Source organism: Symphalangus syndactylus, chromosome X (genome assembly GCF_028878055.3).
Source record: "Symphalangus syndactylus isolate Jambi chromosome X, NHGRI_mSymSyn1-v2.1_pri, whole genome shotgun sequence".
Lineage (NCBI taxonomy): Eukaryota > Metazoa > Chordata > Mammalia > Primates > Hylobatidae > Symphalangus > Symphalangus syndactylus.
In genome coordinates this window covers 48,756,784-48,778,199 of record NC_072447.2, presented here as the reverse complement: position 1 = coordinate 48,778,199, position 21,416 = coordinate 48,756,784, and the positions used below count along the sequence as shown (strand labels likewise).

General features: G+C 38.8%; 1 protein-coding gene across 1 annotated transcript in view; it reads left to right on the top strand.

The window, feature by feature from the left end:
* The first annotated feature begins 459 nt into the window (after window positions 1-459).
* TMEM47 (transmembrane protein 47) overlaps window positions 460-21,416 on the top strand; it is a 30,358-nt gene continuing 9,401 nt past the window's right edge. The window contains exons 1-2 of the mRNA XM_055268643.2: window positions 460-984; window positions 18,423-18,563. Coding sequence (XP_055124618.1) covers window positions 759-984; window positions 18,423-18,563 — 367 coding nt within the window. The 5' untranslated portion in view covers window positions 460-758. The remainder of the gene's footprint in view (window positions 985-18,422; window positions 18,564-21,416) is intronic.

Below are 21,416 nucleotides of genomic sequence, written 5' to 3'. Positions count from 1 at the left end.
TTGTCCGGGGAGGGGCGTGTTACATCACTGAGACAGAGGACCTGTCCTTGCTCCAAGAGGCACAGCTTAGGAAACCTAGGAATCCACTTCTGGCGCCTTCTAGAAAACGGCCCACTCCTGCTCCCTAAGAAAAGGAAACCCACGTGACTGGGCGAAGGGGGAGAGCCCGGCGACCTGGAGCCAGCGAGACTGGGGGCCGGGCGGGGGCCGGGCGGGGGCCGGGCGGGGGGGCCGGGCGGGGGCCAGGCTGGGCGCTGGACTGCTTCAAGGAACTGCCGCGCGCTGCGAATCGGGGGCGCGGGTTGGCACTGGGCTCCGCCCGCTGGCCAGAGGCGGGGTAGAGGCGGGACAGGCGCGAGCCTCCGGCACTGGGAACTGGAGCCGAAGCCACCAAGTGCTGGCCCTCCGCCCCTCCCCGTTCGGCACCGCCTCCCGCAGCCCGGGGAGGGGCCGGGGCGGAGCGAGCCCGGCCAAGCCGGGCGGAGCGGGCGCGGGCGCTGGCAGAGCGCGGCGCGGGGCCCGCGGCGAAGGTCCGGGGTGGAATCGACGTCGCTGAGGCTGCCGACGACCCACACCCGGCCGGCCGCCTCCGCGGACCCACTTTGGCCGCGCGGCAGGGGGTGCGCAGAGCCCCGAGGGAGCGAGTCCCAGCGCGTGGCAGTTCGGCGGCTTCCCCCCTCGGGAGGTCCGGCTCCCGGCTCTCCGGACCCGCCTGGCGTCCTCGCCTGCGGCGGGGCGGACGACAGCGGCGCCCAGGAATGGCTTCGGCGGGCAGCGGCATGGAGGAGGTGCGCGTGTCGGTGCTGACCCCCTTGAAGCTGGTCGGGCTGGTGTGCATCTTCCTGGCGCTGTGTCTGGACCTGGGGGCGGTGCTGAGCCCGGCCTGGGTCACAGCTGACCACCAGTACTACCTGTCGTTGTGGGAGTCTTGCCGGAAACCCGCCAGCTTGGACATCTGGCACTGCGAGTCCACGCTCAGCAGCGGTGAGGGCCTGGCGCGCCGCGACCCCTGCCTCCCGCCCCGGACTGCCCCGCGCCCCACTGCCAGGACAGTCACCGCCTGTCCCCACCTCCCCGCATCCCCTGCCCTGGCCCGTCCCACCCCGTCCAGGCCCTTCTCGGATCCTGGGGCTCCAGCCACCTCCCTGGCATCCACCCCTCTTCCCTCCCCATCCCTGGTCGCCAAACCTAAAGCGACAGCCCACGCCCTCTCCCTTCCCCGTGGCCATTCCTCCTGTTCTGGAGTAACACGTACGCTATTTTGGATATTTGTTATCATTTGAGGCGAGAGCCATGTGGCTGTGTAAAAAAATGAGACGCCTTCCACACCCCCGTTAAAAAAGAAGCAGGCAAAAACTCCCCAACTCCACCGAGATGCTGCGGGGGTTCTCTGTTCGGTCTTCCCCACTCTTTTTCCCTCCTCTCTCGAGGACGAATTTGCCTAGTGTTCACATTTCTGCCGGTTCCACTCCACCTTATCTGCGTTTTCACCAATGTATTTCGGTTTGGATTTTATTTCCTTACGTTTTTGATGGATGTGAAGAGTTGAGAGAGGGACAGGCTTGTTTTCCTTTCCTTTTTTTGGTGACGCCGCCGTTGATTGTGAGTTGCCTTTCTTTCTTTGCCACTCTAAGTAACTCTTCTCTCCTCCAGACCTTTCTTTTCTCCATGAGCTACTCACAGATGCCTAGAAAGTTGTGCTTTATTCCGCCAGCGCCGAAAGCTGCAAATGGATAAGATGGGGGTGGGGAGTGGAGAATAAGGTAGCTACTGAGGCTACCAGTCCCAGGGGGCTTTACTGCTTTACGCCCTCCCTGACCCTCCAGTTGCCTTCCCCGGCGCCCCAGTTATGCCCTTAGCAGAAATCTGTCAACTTATGATTTCTTGCTACAAACCCCTTCCTTTCCAATTTTGATTCTTCAACTGCTGGTGTCAGCGAAGAGAAAGGGGAATAAAGAGAGAGGACCTGCCGGCGATTTTCTTTCTTTCTCTCTCTTTCTCTCTTTCTCTCTCTCTCTCTCTCACACACACACACACACAGACTCACACACACACACATAGACACCTGAGAAACTCATTAATCATTCCTTCCAGTTTCATGTCTTCTCTGGGACTATTTATAAAGCTTTCCTGGAAACGTTTCAAGTTGTAACAAAGTTGAAATAGCACAAAAAGCCACAAAAATCTGATTTTCTTTTGTCTTTGGTTTCCTGTTATAACACAGGAAAATTTGATTAAGTTTCTTCTGTAAATTTAATTTCGTGTTTAAAAAAGGCTTTTTCTTTGATACTACCTCAAAATTCCCATGGAAGGGTTTCCTCTTTGTTGGTTAATTCCCTGTGGAGGGAACTGGTTGGCAGCAGGAGGTCAACATTTAGGTCCTTCAATTCTTTCAGGGTTGGCTGTTTACAACTAAAGATAAAATAAATCGGCAGAATTTCTTTCTTCGGTAACCAGGGGATCCAAATAAACTTCGGCGAAAATATCTCCTTTCCCCTCTTCAATAATACAATTTATGTAGGAATGACAGCTTCTGCACGACTCCTTAGCAACGTGAATGTTTTGCCCCTTTCTCTCTGTCTCCTGAAATAATAGACCCCTGATTGCATAAAGACTTTTCAGATAGGTTAGAGAAGCCAGTTTCAACTCACATTTGCTTTTCAAGCCAGTACCCTTTTTTCTTGGCCAGGAATGTAGGGAACGGGGAGAAGCCAGCTCGAGTTTGTAGAGCAACATACAGTGTTTGCTAACCTTTTCTTAATTGCCTCCATACCCATTTATCTCAGCTTTTTTTCTCTCTAGTCAAGGAAATATGGAGACGCAAGCCTAATGCAAATATAGCAGTAATAGCACTCTGCAAAGTAAAAATCAAAGGCAGGCCCAGTTTGGGATTTTTCCCTGTTTATTCTACCCCCTTGCTGAAAGTCATAGCCCAGGGTACATTTCTATTTGGGTTGCTGAAAATCAGCTTTCATCTTATCTTGCCTTAAAAAAATAGTTTTCAGCCCAGATAAAGTAGAATTCATAAGCAAATGGGTAAAAAGTAGAGATGGTTTTGTTAGAGGTTTTCTGGAACAAGTTCTTGACTTTCTGTATGTATAATAGCAGTTCATTTTTTTGCTCTCCACGGTGATGGTGGGACACAGGGCGGGGGAGGAAGAAAGGAAACAAGATATGGAAAATTGCTCTGTGTCCCCACTTTACAAAATGTGCTTTCTTATGTTATATGAACTTGAAGCTGCTGTCCACCAGTGTTTTGAAAGGAAGGGGAATGCCCGAATCAAAACCAGCAGTGCTTTTCTTGTCTGTTCCAAAGGGCAAGCAGCTTTTTTCAGTCTGTTTGCTGTGTGGAGTAGCAGAAAACAGGGAGGGAAATGTCTTCTCTGAAGATTTTGAGAGATCCACATCTTTGTCTTTCAAAATAAATTACCTTGGGAGGAACCACCAAGGCCAATTTTACTGAAGGCCCTTCACCAGGATCTTTACGGCTTAATTAAAAATGTTTGTCTTAATTAGAATTAAAACTGCTGTGAAGAGGCAGGCCTGTATTTACTGAAGGAGCATTTCAGGAATGTTTCTACTCACAATAGTATGCCCTACTTAGACCCAGTTTCTACTGAAACTTTCCCCTAAGCCATTATTTTTAAACTTGCATTTTAATTTTGGTACCAAATGTGCATCGTTTGCTGTTTATAACCTGTTTTATGATTTTGAGCAAAAGTAGAACCATGCCTCTTGTGTTCTGGTGTATTGAAGGTTGCGTCAGCTCTTCTAGTACGAACCAGTAATCCGGTTGTCAGTCAGCCGTAATGCTTTTCTCTGGTGTTCCAATTCAATGTATGGGGGACAGTTGAGGCACTCATCTTAAGTTCTGAGTGTTCCAGAAAGGCATATGAGAAAGCGGCTAATTGACTGTGATTAATGGTGGAAAGAGAAAAAAAATAAAGTGTGCTTGTTAGGAAGTTTAGAATACGCAGTACTCACATGGCTGCCGGCCACAGAATTCTTTCTAAGGGTAGTTTTCCCCAGTACTGTTTCGGGGAACCTTTTAATAAACCTTAAATCTTACACAAATTATAGTAATATTTTAGACTTCTGCTTAGCCACATTTAGTTTGCTAACTTTATTTCTAGGATATAGTTGCTAGGATTTCACAGCAATTACAAGAATCCTTAGTGTAAATAGGATTGGCACAAGTGTATACAGAATGCTGATGCCCTAAATTTGATATCAAATGTGCTGTATAACCTCTAAGGAGACTTTACATTTCTTCTTTAAAATGTATAAATACATAGCTATTTCATATAAAGCAGATTGCTTTTTGGTGTCTGTGTAATTTGTTGACTAAGGAAAAAGCAAGGACATACAGATGGCCAAATGAACACTTTTACTAACTGTTAATTTAGGGATATAACAAATTCATTTTTCCGTTTTTTCATCCACAAAATACTTGATCAAATAGTACCTTTTTCCAGGGATATTGTTAACATCATTCACATACTATCCTAAAAATAGCTGCATTTGTAACGTGAGTCACTGGTAGTTTTGAAATGGCAGTATACCGTATGCTAATAACAGGTGAATATTATCATTTCTAATTGACAAGAAATTCTTTTTAGAGTGCTTTATATGTAGATCTTTTTTTAACTTTAGTATAAAAAGTTACTTTAAAAGGAATTTATGAGAAAGCCTATCTTAGGTATTAAAGATAAATGGAACTGCCTAACCACCTGCAAGTCTTAGCAAATCTGAGATATAGTGATTCTGACTTCAAACATGTTTCATCTGTTCATATTTTGCATTTATTCCTTAATTCGAAAACACAGTTTCATTAGGAAACCTCACAATGTGATTTGCTCCCGGGAAGGTTCAGCTTGTTGCTTGAAATGCGTTGATATTGATGCATTTTTATAAATAGCTCCGCAAGCCTGGAAGTCACTATCGTTATACCCACTTCTGGCTTTCTTGAAAAGAACATAAGAAGAATAAATGCAGTTTTGTTTAACCTAGACATCATAGACGGGTGGATAGTTAAGAATACCAGAGAGCACCCAAACTTTCTCCACTGATAAGCCAGAGAAAACCAAGTATAACTTATTTCAAGATCTTCCTGATGACTTTCTCTTAATGTCTTTTAGATTTTCAAGTTCCTTAGATTTACTTTTACAAAGGACATTTTAATTTGTGAACAGATATAATTTCTCTTTTGCTCACATTCATAGAAGGATTATAATCCCCAGAGAGCCACTTAGATCAGTCTTGGCAGCTGAGGGATTTGATGGGTGTGGGAAAAGCCTGGCCTTTCGTAAAACATTTCAAAACAAAACAAAAACAAACAAAAGCATATCTCAAGCAATAGATTTTACTTGCTGTCGGGAATACATTTCAAGAAATTTCCTGCAAGTTTTTGTTTAATAGTAAGACCACTTGCAGAGACCATAGATATAGTCAGGGCTACTAGACATGTTAGTGAAAGGAATATAGATGCTTCAAAATATGTCTCTGGAATACCTAACCTAAATACCACAGCAGGGAGCTCTCTGAACTACTTCTGGTTCTGAGGGCTACCCCAAAATAACTAACCGAATAAATAAATAAATACCACAACAAACTTCCATGTGAGCTATGCTAAATTGTAATGTAATTCTGTATCAGAGTAGAGTAGTATTTTGGAGAATAAATGAGACATTGGATTCTAACTGACCTGAACTTGGCCACTTACCAATCATGTGACCTTATACAACTTAATGTCCTCAAATGGTTTATCATAAAGATTAAATATATGGAAGTGCCTGTTTGTTAGTGTTATGTTTTTTCCTGGTTATGTATTCAGAAAACCCCAGCGATACTTTTTTCAATAATTGAAGATTTTTCCCCTTTAAGTAGTAAAATCTCTGCATTGCATAATGCATTGCATAATGAAGTACTTTGTTAATTTCAAATTTAAATTTTGATATGCATTACCTAACATTTAACAATGCTCTTGGTAGATCATGATCACAAAACTATTATCCTTTTGTTCAGTCCTATTACAGGCCAGACACCTCAGTTATTCCCGATGTCACAATAAACTTGCAAGGTAGCTAAAGTTATCCCTATATATTATTGAGGAAACTTTGGATTTATGTTAAGATTACCAAGGTCTCAATTAACCGGTGGTAAAGACAGATTCTTACCAAGAGTATTCCAGTTGCTAATGCTGGGAAACTAACCATAACAAAAGTTAGTCGTGTAAAATAGCCATTTTATTATACTCATGAATTCTGTGGGTCAGGAATTCAGATAGGACATAATGAGGATGGATGTCTGGAGCCCTTGCGGAAGATAACTTGAATGGCTAGGAACCAGGACGTCTGGAACTGTAGGGTCATTTTCCAAATGATTTCGCTCGCAGGTTTGGCACCTTGGTGGGGAAAGCTGTGAGACACTGGGCAAAGCTGTGACTCTCCCTGGAATGCCTACAGGTGGCCTTTCTAGCATTGTGGTCTTAGGATATTGGAATTCTTACAAATTGAGTGGGTACCACAGGGCAAGAGTCATAAGAGAGCCAGACTCTCTCTCAACTAGGCTGAGAAATCACACATCTCTTCTACCACATTCAGTTGGTTACAAAGGAGCCATATGGCCAGCTTGGATTTAAGGGAAGGAGAACTGAATGCCACCTTTTGATGGAGCAGTGGCAAGGTCACGTTGTAGAAGAGAATGTGGGATAGGAGTTGCTGTTGGGCCATGTTTGGAGCATACAGTCTGACACTGAGTCTAACTGCAAATCTGCATTCTTTATTGCCTTTGAAGAACAACAACAACAAACAGCCAACCAGTTTGTCTTTGCTTTGTAGCTTCTGTACTTAAGAACTTTGAATTGATTATATAAATAATGTCTGACTGGGACAAAACCTTCCCTCAGCCAGCATATGGCTTTAATGACTGGTTACTTGTACTTTGGATACGAGATAGAATGAACTCAAGAACCTAACTTTTCCACAAACAGAGAGATACATATAAAACCTTCCAAAATCTTTGGTTTAGTCTCAGACAACCAAGGCTCAAACTGATTATGAATCTGGAATGTAATTTGCTACTTTATGTTGTATGATAAAATTTTATTCTTTTTTTAGAAAGTTATGAATGCATCTGATGATATGCTTAGCCCATGAACACTAAAACATTAAAATTCCAGACAGGAGCCAAGTTTTATAGTGCTAGAGAAGTGTTGGAGCTAGAGTTATTTTTTGTTTGTTTCCTTTTCCTTTGTTTTAATAACATAACTCTTCTCTTGACTACTGCCCATGTATTGAATCACAGAGTTGTAACGTGTAAAATAGACAAGATTTTTAACATAATCCAGTCTAATCACATTTAATACATGATTAAGGAAAATGAGGAAGGATACAATGTTAAACACTCAGTAGAGAGGGTACATTTTGCCATAGTATTTTTGGAGGGTTGGTTTTTAAAATGTTCTGTAATATTGTAGATAACTGTCACTTGGTGTTTGAAGGATTGTTGAATGATGTCATGTATGGAAACTTGGATGAAGAGGTGAAGGACTGCATGTGAAATAGCTGCCCACTTTTTGTAAGATTATTTATCATCCATGATTTGATTTCACATAGAATTAAAGTCTGAAAATAGGATTATATGTGTTGGTAGGTACATTTCAGATGTTTATTACCATCAAATGTACATTTTAACCATGACTAGTGCTTAAAAATTAACACTTCTACTTTAAGTTTCTCCATGATTGGGTACGTTAAAACAACGGCTTGGGAGCCAGTCGCGGTGGCTCACGCCTGTAATCTCAGCACTTTAGGAGGCCGAGGTGGGTGAATCACGAGGTCAGGAGTTCGAGAACAGCCTGACCAACATGGTGAAACCCTGTCTCTACTGAAAATACAAAAAATTGGCTGGGCGTGGTTGTGGGCGCCTGTAGTCCCAGCTACTTGGGAGGCTGAGGCAGGAGAATCGTTTGAACCTGGGAGGCAGAGGTTGCAGTGAGCCGAGATCATGCCACTGCACTCCAGCCTGGGCAGCAGAGCAAGACTCCGTATCAAAAAAAAATTGAAAAAGCTTAATTTTTTTTTAACTTTCATTTTAGGTTCGGGGTACATGTGCAGGTTTGTTATATAGGTAAACTCATGTCACCGGGGTTTCTTCTACAGATTATTTCGTCACACAGGTATTAAACCTAGTACCCAATAGTTATTATTTTTCCTGATCCTCTCCCTCCTCCCATCCTCAACCCTCAGGTAGACCCCAGTGTCTGTTATTCCCTTTTTCGTGTTCATGAGTTCTCATGATTTAGCTCCCACTTATAAGTGAGAACATGCTGTATTTGGTTTTCTGTTCCTGCGTTAGTGTGCTAAGGATAATAGCCTTCAGCTCCTTCCATGTTCCCACAATATGCATGACCTCAGTTTTTTTTCTGGCTGCATGGTATTCCATGGTGTATATGCACTACACTTTCTTCATCCCATCTGTCATTGATGGATATTTAAATTGATTCCAAGTCTGCTATTGTGAGTTGTGCTTCAAAGAACATTCTCCTGCATGTATCTTTATGGTAGAACAATTTCTGTTCTTTTGGTATATACCCAGTAATGGGATTGCTGGGTTGAATGGTAGTTCTTTTTTTAGGTCTTTGAGAAATCACCATACTGCTTTCCACAATGGTTAAACTAATATACACTCCCAATAACTGTGTATAAGTGTTCCCTTTTCTCCCAAACCTTGCCAGCATCTGTTATTTTTTGACTTTTTAATAGAAGCCATTCTGACCAGTGTGAGCTGGTATCTCATTGTGGTTTTGATTTGGATTTCTCTAATGATCAGTGATATTGAGCTTTTTATTCATATGCTTGTTGGACACATGTATGTCTTCTTTTGAAAAGCGTCTGTTCATGTCATTTGCCTGTTCTTAATGGGGCTGTTTATTTTTCTCTTGTAAATTCGTTTAAGTTCTTTATGGATGCTGGCTATTAGATCTTTGTCAGATGCGTAGCTTGCAAATATTTTATCTCATTCTGTAGGTTGTGTACTCTGTTGATAGTTTCATTTGCTGTGCAGAAGCTCTTAACTTTAATTGATCCAATTTTTCAATTATTGATTTTGTTGCAATTGCTTTTGGTGACTTTCTTATGAAATCTTTGCCCTTTCCTATGTCCAGGATGGTATTGCCTACCTTGTCTTATAGGGTTGACAGCGTAGTTTATAGTTTATGGTTTTAGGTTTTACATTTAAATCTTTAACCCACCTTGAATTGGTTTTGTATGTGGTGTAAGAAAGGGGTCAGTCTTCTCTATATGCCTAGCCAGTTATCCCAGCATCATTTGTTGAATAGAGAGTCTTTTCTCCATTGCTTGTTTTTGTCAATTTTGTCAAAGATCACATGGTTGTAGGTGTGCAGCCTTATTTCTGGGCTCTCTATTCTGTTCCATTGGCCTATATGCCTGTTTTTGTACTACTAGTACCATGCTGTTTTAGTTACTGTAGCCCTGTTGTATAGTTTGAAGTCAGGTAATGTGATGCCACCAACTTTGTTCTTTTTGTTTAGGATTGCCTTTGCTATTTGGGCTCTTTTTTTGGTTCCACATGAATTTGAAAATAGGTTTTCTAGTTCTGTGAAGAATGCCATAGGTAGTTTGATAGGAATAGCATTGAATCTGTAAATTCCTTTGGGCAGTATGGCCATGTTAATACTATTGATTCTTCCTATCCATGAGCATGGAATGTTTTCCCATTTGTTTATGTCTTCTGTGCTTTCTTTGAGCAGCGTTTTATAATTATCCCTGTAGATCTTTCTCCTCCCTGGTTGGCTGCATTCCTAGATATTTTATTTTTTTTGTGGCAGTTGCAAATAGGATTGCCTTCCTGATTTGGCTCTCGGCTTGGTTAACAATAGCTTAATTTTAGGTTGAAAAAGAATTTCCAAATTATGTGGAAGTCAGCCATGTAAGTTTCTTAAATTGATTAAATGAATATTAATTTTCATTCAACAACTTAATTGCATTCTGGCTTTATTAAAAATATGTATTAATTTATCAAAAAAGATTGAATTTTCTTTCAGCAGAATTTCAGCCTCACACATTAAAGGCACTGACAGTTAAATGTTACTAATCTTTTCAAACTATTGGTTCACCTCCCTTGAAAATTAGACAAGGACACCTTTCCTTAACGTTTTTACTCCTAAGTTTGTGTGTGATTTGGGGACGCTTGTAGATCATCAATTTTCTATTCTAATCGTGGACACCAAAGACTCTCACTTAAAAAATGTACAACAGAACATCCATGGTCTTCCAAAGAACTGGGAAAAAATACCTAAATCACCTTTGTCTCTATCAGCTTGTTGACTGTTAGGAGGTTTAAAATGATATTTTAATGAGCCATGTTTCAAGAGATCACATATTTATACTTTCTGTTCAAAATGTATGTTTATGAGGCAAAACAATGTTAAAAAAATAGAAGTTGAGACCCCTGAATTACTTATTCTCTGTACACAAAAAGGGACAGACACAAAAGAACTCAAACTTTCATCAAAGAAGATTTTATTGCCATCATGTTTAAGGTCCCTAAACCAAATATTCACCAGAATGCTGTCATGATGCTCTGTGAATGAAGCCTAGAATCTATTCTTAGCTCCTCTAGGTAACTTAAAGGGAGGTACATTCAAATGCTTCTCTCTATTTTCCCATCTTCTCACATGTACTCAATGAGTTAACTTCATTGAAACATAGTCATTGATTTTCTAGCAGAGGGTAGACATTATTCTGATACAAAGTCAGCCAGTTAGTCTGTGTTCCAGGCATTGTGGAAGGTAGTGAGAATAAAATGATGAGTGAAACAAATGGTGTCTTTTAAACAAATTATTAATAATTAAATAAATGTGCGAAGTGCTATGAAGGAGGAAACAAAGGTTCTATTTCTGCAGCGGGGCATTAAGAAGGAGCTTGTGGGAATACTAGCTTTGCCAATTTTATTCCTCCATATTTACTAAAGGGGTATCTTAATACTGATCGTGGGTGGCTGTCTGGCTTTCTTCATTCTACTCTTTGATTATTCTTAGCTCCCCTAAACCCATTACAGTAACTTTAGTTGCTTAGAGGAAGTTTCACCCACTCCTAATCCCGGAGTAGTAGGTTTTCTTTGTGCTTTTCAAAATAATCAAGTTTTCCAGGTTGTAACCTAATTAGGTTTTTATTCAAAGAGTGAAAAAAGAACAATGTTCAAAATACCAAAGTCATCACAACTTTGTAGAAATACCATGATTAGAAATTATTGTTGAAAAATACCAGTACCTGTTAGGTAACACTAGTTACCATCAAATGCTAATGAAAGCTTTCAAAGACGGTGCATGGTAAGAAACAGCAATCATTAGGGGTGATAGTGTCTTTCTTTTTGTCCAAATACTGGAACTTGCCTTAACAGCAAGGCTCTTTGCTAAATACTGTATTCAAATGGTTTTATTTGAGGAAAAAACACCATATGTTATTGTGTTTAGATTATTAATTACATTTCCACTGAATTGTCTAAGACAGAATTCTATGAAGCAGCTAAAATGTTCCATTATTTGTTAAAAATAAAAAATATGTGTTTTTTTCTAACATCAACATAAAACAACTCCAAGATCTTGAATGAAATTGTCATTGTTAAACACTAGTAACCCATCTGGCATTTTGGACAACCAGGATTTTCCAAAATTTGGCAAAATTAACACGCATTTTGGTCATTAGAGTTATTGCATCATCTGTTTGGATGGTTACCTGGGGTCATTTATGTCTGAAGTTTAAAATCAGGTTAGCACTGTACTTTGGAGGCAGTCTTTATCTGTGAATGGGCCTAAAGGGTAGTATTCGAAATCAAATTGTTGCCAACCTGATTACTACTATGGATATCTAACACAGTTGCTTTTGCAAACATCTATTTTGCTTTGTGTGTCACAACACACATAGTATTTATATTGTAATTGTATAAAATACAAATAATTACTTGCCTTAAATTGGATAGAAAGGCAGTATCCTCATATACAAAGAAATATTTCTTTGCACATGAAAAATTGTAGCTTTGATATCAGTTGTTTTAATAAAAGAAGTGGTCATTTTAATTATTGAAATTAGAATCAGAATTCATTTGGCTGCCTTTCTTTGTGTCTACATCACAGAGTGGTGGAAAATTAATGCAGTATTGACAAATTTAGGTCAGAATGCAACTTAGCCAATAAACCAAGATTTAAACTGCCTCAGTAACGGTTTCAGTTTTCCACTTCATTAGCCACATGCAGACTAACTTTTAAAAGTTAAGTAGATCATTTGATACCTTTAGAAGTAGTTACGCTAAGTTTATAGTTCTACACAAAATAGCATTCCATTCTTTGTATATGAGGATACAGCCTTCCTATCCAAACTCAGAAATGCATAGCGTTAATATTAAGATAAATTATTTAGTTGCATTTGGTGAAAATAATTAAATGCCATAATTTCTGACAAAGTGAGCTAGTTGGGAAAAAGACATAGTCTTTGGTGAATAGATGGATAATTTAGGGATTGTGAGTTTGAAATATTCTTCTGTATCTGAGCTTTTTTTTTTCCTTTAGTACTAAACCATCCCACTATTTCCAGTTCCTGATGATAGAATGGGATTGGCAATACTAACTTAACTATGTTCTCAACAATGTAATTTAAATGTTTTGCTATAAATATGTCCTACAAATGAATACAAGTATTTAGAAAAGCTGAATGTTTGCTGGGAATGAGTGAAAATAATCCAGTCTGTTTGGGTGAATTAGGAATAATTTGCATATAACTTGTAATTCAAGATGATAGGCAAAAATCACTGTTATAAGTTGTCTAGTGAATTATTTTATTGCAGCTATAGATATCATTTTAGTTAATATAATTTCCTTTTGGAGGGGTTCAAAAATGAAAATACAAGTGCCAGTCTGACAAATGTGAACGTGATTTAAAAATCAGTGTTTTAATTTGTGATGAGAATTATAGAAAAGTGAGAATCATCCATAAAAACAACGGAATACATTGAGGGAAATACTACCCACCTAAGCAGTAGGACTTCTGTATATAAGGTTAAAAACTTGTTTTTCCATTGCTTTTTAATTATATCTAATTTTCTAAAGGAAATAGCCATTATGTGCTCAGGGATTTACACATAGTAGAATGAATCTCAGCATATAACCAGCAGCTACAGAGGTAAATAAATTAGCCAGTGTTTGACAAGTGAAAGGTTTCTAAATGAGGTGAGTGGAGGCAGAAAGCTGTAGGAACTGGTTTTGTGCATTGCCCTTGGCTTAAAAATATGGAAAACGTATCTTTGTTAAAATTTTGTCTTTTCTGAAAATTGGAAGTGACTTTTGATCGTGAATTCCCTAAGGGAATGATAATTCTCCAATTGGACAATTATAATGTGGTCCATAGAATTTTCATAATGCAGTGGCGATTTCAGACCGGTCTCATATGTTACACTGCTAAAATAAGTCAGCACAATTCTGCAGAATACTAAACTATTTATAGACATTGGAAACTCTGATGCCAGCTAATAAAAATACCTTGAAAGAGGACCTGAAATCAGTTCCTGAGTTGCATCTTAATGTTAAACTTGATGGTGTAGTATAGGGACTGCCCTATTTTTAGCCCGTAACTGCAAGGGGAATATAATATTATGTGTATATATTTTCCTGGAGTTTTTTTTTCTTTTTACTTTTTTTTTCCTGTTATAGAAAACACTAGTAGAGAAGCATACACTTATCTTGAGCCTCCACTTCTTTAGGTGCAGTTTGAATGCCCCCAGTGTGTCACTGTGTCAATTTTGCCAAAATTCTGTTGAGAGAACCTGACACGTAACCTGGCAGCCTCATTTCAGGTTTGGTTTTCAGATCCAAAACATGCCTCCTATCCCATTCGAGCCCTCACCAATTTATCAACCAAGGATGTATGTTATTTCCTCAAAACTGATTATCACCTGTTCTCTGTGGTCTCAGAAACCAAACTCAGATTTCCAATCAGCTGGCCTGACATTGAACAATGGCCCATTTTAATTGTGCAGAGCACTGCAATTTGTAAAACAGTACCATGGTCATTGATGTTCTGCAGGTCTGGTTTATGTTTACTGTTCCACCATAGTATTGGTATATTATTTATAGAAAGGTAGAAAACTAATGCGGAGTAATAAATCTTTACAGACTCTTAACACCTCATCTGACTAAATACCGTGAAGGCTATAATTGGACAACTAAGACTGATATAGAAATTAACTGATTGTGAAAACTTAAAATGCATGACTTTTTTGAAAAAATGGTGCTGGAAACAGAGAATTTTATGAAATTTTAATTTGTTTTGCAAACACTGAGTGTAGATTAGCAAGTATTTGTGGCATGCAAATCTTTTGGTGGAAAAGTCAGGGTAGAACAAGTTTTCCGGTCTCTTATAATATTACTATAAAATTGTCCAAGTCTTATGTATATATTCTTGCTAAATCTAGTATTGGACTTCGGATGGTAAGTAAATATCTGTCTAACTGTGTCAATATAAAGCCCAGCCTATTATTTTCATGGCCATCAGTAGGTGTCTATAAAATATTTTTCACTTTTCTTATTCCTCATATCTTAGTCTTGTTCAGTGAGAGAGGGAAATGGTAACTGGCTGATTTACATAGTCCTTGATTTTAGTTCACCTCTTAGGCTGGCACTATTATTTGGACAATGGATTCTAGTTGTTTACTGAAAGAGATATGATGCCACAGGCCCTGTTTGCAGCTCCAAAGTACCCACACTGAACCTTGAAATGCACCTCAGACCTCCTTGAGTTATGATAGCCATATCGAACCACTTTTTCAGCTTCCTGATTGAGGTTAAACTGATCAGCAATTTAAAGTTTTGGTTCTGGGCAACTGGCCTGAGTGAATCATTCCAAATGGATATAATGACAACAATTCTAAAACTTGGCACCATTCGCCAGGGATATAGTCTCAATAATCCAGTCTAAGCCCCAGGTTTTGGCCAGAACAGTGGCAGTCATGGCCCATTTCTAGTTTCTTTTGGAAAATAAAATGGCTTTTCTGTTTGAGCAGGCGTACCTCTGGTTGTGGACCAAAGGAAAGGTGGAAATATCACAACAGTGGTAATGCTGATGATTCTCCTTGTTGACTTTACATCTAGGGTAACTTTGTCATTAACCACAACCTCAGTGCTGAAAATAAACATAGGACTTTTAGAAGAAAATCCAGAACTGGTTATGTTTATCTACTTTTTAGAAGTATTTCCTATACTATAGGATGTTCTTTTTCTAATTAGGTTCTAGTCCCTTTTACTTTTATTCTCCTGGTGCTTTCTACTATAGCATTTTACTGGTTTTCCAAATGAAATGAAGAATTGCTATATTGAGGAAATGTAACAATATGCAATTAGGAATTTTTTGGAATTTTCTGTCGCTATATTGGTTAAGCATCACTTTGCACTCCTGTATTATTCATTTATTAAATTAACTTCATTGTGTGTTTTGTAGTTTAAAAGATCTTTACCTAGAGAAAAGTTCAACACTTGAAATACTATACAAAGTATAGTGGTTAGCAAACAGCAGCTCAGCCATGGAGTCCAAACCAACCCACCACCTGTTTTTGTAGATTAAGTTTTATTGGGGCCGGGGGCAGTGGCTCACACCTGTAATCCCAGCACTTTGGGAGGCCGAGGCAGGTGGATCACTTGAAGTCAGGAGTTTGAGACCAGCCTGGCCAACGTGGTGAAACCTGGTTTCTACTAAAAATACAAAAATTAACTGGGCATGGTGGCGCATGCCTGTAATCCCTGCTACTTGAGAGGCTGAGGCATGAGAATCACTTGAACCCAGGAGACAGAGGTTGCAGTGAGCCGAGATCGTGCCACTGCACACCAGCCTGGGTGACAGAGTGAGACTCTGTCTCAAAAAAATAAATAAATAAGTTTTATCGGGGCACAGCCAGCTTGTTTACACATAGTCTGTGGCTACTTTCACGCTACCGTGCAGAGTTGAATGGGTACAACAGAGACCATAAATCATAAATCCAAAAATATTTCTCATCTGGCCCTTTATATGGAAAGTTTGCTTATCATTTTCTACCTTAGTCTGTGTTTACAAAATGCAAAATAACGTGTATTTTAGCTATTTTTTTGAGGATATTTAAGATAGAGAAAAGTGATCAAAATTAATTCCTGTTTGAATTACGGCTGAAAGTGAAGAGTCAAATGTGTGGCATTTTTTTTCACATTGAGCTATGTGAAAGAGCTTATCAGGAAAAAGCAATCTATTGCACTTTCATTTTAAGATATTTTGTATGGTTAGATATTTAGTTACATTTCAATTTAAATGAAGCCAATGCTTTAAAGTTTTTACTTATGTAAAATAATTTAGGGAAAGTTGCTAACAGTAATAATCATTCTATAAAAGTAATAGACCAACTAGAACATATTCAGCATAGGCTTTCTTAATCAAACTCTCCAGGAATTGGATGGATGGATGGATGGATGGATGGATGGATGGATGGATTTTATTTTTTTCATTGTACACTTTTGTATAATTAAACTTTGGTTTTTTTAATTCAGAAATTTCAATTTACACACCTGTTTTTAGAAGGATTTCCATCATGCCAAAGTGCAATATAATTGTGCACTTGTGTAAACTTTCCCCAAGAAATTTAGAGACTTCAAATGTAAGGACTATTTTTTTTTTTGGCTTTTTAATTCAAAGCTACATGCTGTTATGGAATAAAAAAGCCGAGTATGGCTATCCTTTTAACTTCTCGTTAAAAGCCAGATATACTTTTGTTTGAAGTTGTATGGCTTTGTTACAAATAGATGGCATTAAAAAGATGCTCTCCACTTTGTTGTGACTCATCTTTATATTTTAAGAAGTTTGGATTTGTTCTATTTTCCCCTTGTTTGTTTGTTTCTTGATTGCAGTGCAAGTTCTAGTTGAGAGCCTGTGAAGCTTCCATAATTTCGTAGGAGGAGAAGATGTGGAAGAGGATGCTTGAGGCAGGGATATACAAATATAAATAAAAGAAAATCTTAGGGTATTGGCAATTCCTCTGCTCATCGTTTATCCTACCGTAACAAAGAGTGCATTTTGGAAGCTTTCTGGGGGGATAATTTCAGAGGGAAGCATCAAAATATCATGACTTCTGGACTTAGGATAGAATCCATTGCAATTTAATGATAGAATAAAATCCATTTGCATTTTCTGCACTTACATTAAACTGAGGGCCAGAAGAGGCGCATGGGGCTTTTAAACAACTGCTGCTCTCCATAGTATTGTTTTATATGATGTTTCCCAACCTGTATAGTACTTTCATAGATTCACTTTGTCTCTTCTGAGAGAATATTTTACCATTCTTATGAATGGAAAATGGGCCAGTTTTTCATCGTACTATTTCTACATTTTTGTTTTATAAGAAATGAATGCATTTCAGTAAGGTTTATGTGTCGCTAACAGTGTGAGAAACTCTTTGGAAGTATCTGTGAACAGAGGCCTGCACATAGTAAGTGGTCAATATATGCTTACTCTTTCCGTGTATGAATGAAGGGGCCGAGCAGCCATTCAGAGTCCATTCTGGCTCCCTGGGAATACTTAGTTTTAGAAACCACACCCGTGATGGTAAATACAACAGTGAGATTAGAATCAAAGAAAAAAGAAGCGGAAAATAACAAACAATATTCCTGATGCTAATTTGATGGGGAGTTGTTTTAGAGGGAGTGGAGGAGGGACAAATAAAAACTTTGGAGATTTTTATATGGTTAAGGAAGGCTTTCCAAGAAATAGCAATAAAAAAAAGAATATACTACTGTCACATGCAACAGCGTGGATGAATATGAGAAAAAAGCCAGACACAAAATAGTTTATACCTTTTATATGAAGTTTAAGAATAGGCAAAACTCAATCTGTGGTGACGGATGTCCTCAGTAGCCCAGGTGGGAGGGTCATTATTGACTGGGAAGGGGCGCAAGAGAACAATCTGGGTGATAGAAATGTCCTGTATTTTAATCTGGATGGTGTATAAATATCTATAAAAATTCATCAGCTTCTCTACTTTCTATACGTAAGATTTGTGAACTTTATTGCTCAATAAAAATTTAAATCATAATAATATTGAAAATAGGTCATGGAGGGGACACTTGATTTAACATAAATGCGTAATAGAGTCCTTGGAAGAAAATCCTAGCAAACCCCTGGTCTAAAAACTCTGCTGAGTTTAGCATAGGAGACTTTTCTGAATAAGGACATTTCCTATTCATTTTTGTTGCAAAACATTTCCCACCCCAAAGGATGCTTAGCATGCAGTAAAATCACATCTGTTGAGCCACTGCAAGGTGAAGGCTGCTGAACATAGTTCTGTTGATTCTTTGAGGTCTTACTACTCAAAAACAATTTCTTTTTTCTTTCCAGATTGGCAGATTGCTACTCTGGCTTTACTCCTGGGCGGCGCTGCCATCATTCTCATTGCATTCCTGGTGGGTTTGATTTCTATCTGCGTGGGATCTCGAAGGCGTTTCTATAGACCTGTTGCGGTCATGCTTTTTGCAGCAGGTAAACAGATTCATTACTTTCAAATGAGTATTAAAGTTTCATGAAACTTTCTACCATCCTCCTTTCTTATGCAGAAGAGGTATGTGTTTGCCGCATTACATAAAAATTGAGAGACACTTACTATATTTTTAAGGTAACTTGGCTAAAGGTTTATCAGATTATCAGTTTTCAGTGTGTTAAGCATTTCACAGAGCACAATGGCAGCTTCTAAACCTCTGACTAAAGCATGAATAAATAATACTGCCTGACAGGGCTATTACCTTAGGAATTGTAGCAGGTGTATTTACTAGCAGTCTTTTTTTACATCCAGTTTTTTCCCCTTTTTTACTGCTCCCCTGGTGATCTTAAGGCAGCATTATTTTTTCTGATAAGGAACTGAAAACAAATTCCAAAATGTTTACCCTTAAAGATGTATATCTCTTTAAAAATAAACATAGTTATCCTGAAAATGTGTGATGTGTGACTCCAACCATTAGACAAGTCAATTATATGAAGTCAATTGTATGTTAATTAATTTATCAACCATCATTCTATGAAGCACAGCTTGCATTAAAATATCAACCAATGAAATGAAAAGACGGGGGACTGTTTAGAAAAGGGGCTTTCAGACTAAAAGCCCAATACATGATTCAATACATGATTTGATGTGAGCTTTAATTTTCATTTATAAAAATACCTTTGAATATATTGTTCTTTTTGACTCAAAACTGCAATATTCTGTGGTGCCTTCAATTTGCCCTGTCAGTCATATCTGATTTGAAGACTGCAAAGTAAGCTTCTGTGACTATCAATAATAAAGACACTGACAAAACCATCTAGGCTGTTAGATGGATTTTTAAAAGCTGTTTCAAGATTGGAATAGATTAAATTTCTCAGGATTTAAAGGGTAGTTTGAGCTAAAAATACAAAACAGAAGTGTTCTGCTGCCCCCTACTGTTTGTGTTCATTTTCTTATACCCATGAAGGCTGGTCAGAATTGGGGGTGTCATAAAAACGAAGGTCCAAAGGGCTGAAGGAATCCAGAAGTACATCTAATTCAAATCTTTAAGTGACTTGCTCAAGATCGCGTAGTAGCTGCTGGCAGACCTGGGCCTGAGAGGCTTCTGAATCTTAATCTAGTGGTTCATTAACCACTGACTTCCTCACTTATTTATGCAACTATTTCTTAGGTGCCTGTTACAGGCTAAACAGAGTATTAGACACCTATAAAACTGGCCACAGTATCACCGCAGATACTCACTAATAGAGTAGAAAGCACGATTTCAAAAAATATTTTGAAGTCTTAGTCCCAGTTATTCGGGATGCCGAGATGGGAGAATCACTTGAGTCTGGGAGCTCGAGGCTACAGTGAGCCGACAGCACACCATTGCACTCCAGCCTTGGCAACAGAGTAAGACTCTGTCTCAAGGAAAAAAAAATAAAAGTCTTTTTTTCTGCTGAGACATGTGCGGTACATAAAATCAAAACAGACACATTACTACTACCGCTTGGAAACATCTCTATCCGAGACTTCACACTTATTTGATTTAGTACCGTGTGCTATGCCTGGTACTGATATACACTCAATAAATAGTTTTTCAATGAATGATATAAAAATGACTAAGGCATTTAGCTCATAATCTGGTGGGGTAAAACAGGCATGTAAACAAATAAGTAACTGTAATTAAGGGTTTTTTTTTAAAGCCATTTCTCTTTTGGGGTCTTAGGAAGCAGCTAGTTTCACATGACTACAAAGCTAAGACCAAAAGAGCTCAAAAAAGTAATAAGTATCAAAAGGATGTATTTTCATATATTTATGTTTTTATTTATTTAATAAATATGTTAGGCACTTACACTATACAAGTAGACAGTCTTGGTGTTATAAAATATACTCTAAGGGTTTTTACTGAAAACTGACAATTAAGTCTCATAAAGATAGCCAAACAGATTATAAAGATTTTGTCTTCTTTTTTTTTCTCTGAGGTCTTTTATTTAGGGTGGGCTTATTACCTTCTTGAATAGTTGCTAGAATAGCTAAGAGCTAGCCATTGCTGTAGCCCATCTAAAACACTGTCCTTTTTTCCACAACTCTCTTTCTCACCAGTCCTAGAAATCTAGACTTCAGAATTAGATATTTTTATAATAATAATGCTGATAAGAATGATTAATTAAGCACCTGTCATGTGCCACAGTGCTAGACACTTAACATACACTGTCTCTGATATAACAATCCTAAAGTTAGATATTTATTTTCTCCATATTGTCAATGAAGAAACAGGTTCAGAAAAGTTAAGTAATTTCCCAGGGTCATTTTAACTAGTAAGTTGTGCATCTAGGGTTTAAATTCAGGATACCTATCTGACTTGAAAGCCCAAATGAGGATTCCCCAGTTACCTTTACTTCAGTGCATATCACATATTGGAAAAATCAGTGCAGAATCAGCCTTGATTTTGAATTCAGTTGCCAACTGTGCACTACAGTTGGAGTCCATCCTGTAACTCCAGTTACTCCGTTTCTCGGGAGCAACACCTGAAGGCATTCAGTACCTTGAGATGTCATAAAGACCACAAACTGATCGATGCAGCATGACTGAACCACAGCACATAATGAAAGTTGTGCACATTTCCAGTACAGTTGACTACAGCATATTTCTTTTTGTGTAACTGACAGTGATAGGTAATATATGATGTGATTCTGATAACTGGTGTCCAGTTCTCACTAAAGACTTGGTGCAATTAGAGGGACTGCCTCTTGCCAGGTTCTCTTCTTTTATTGTCTGGTTTTGAACTATCCCCAGGTCATTTGTACGTCCCACAGGAATGTAGGATGAGTGTTTTCTTTCTTTCCAAGGCCTTTAATACAAATTGCAGAAAA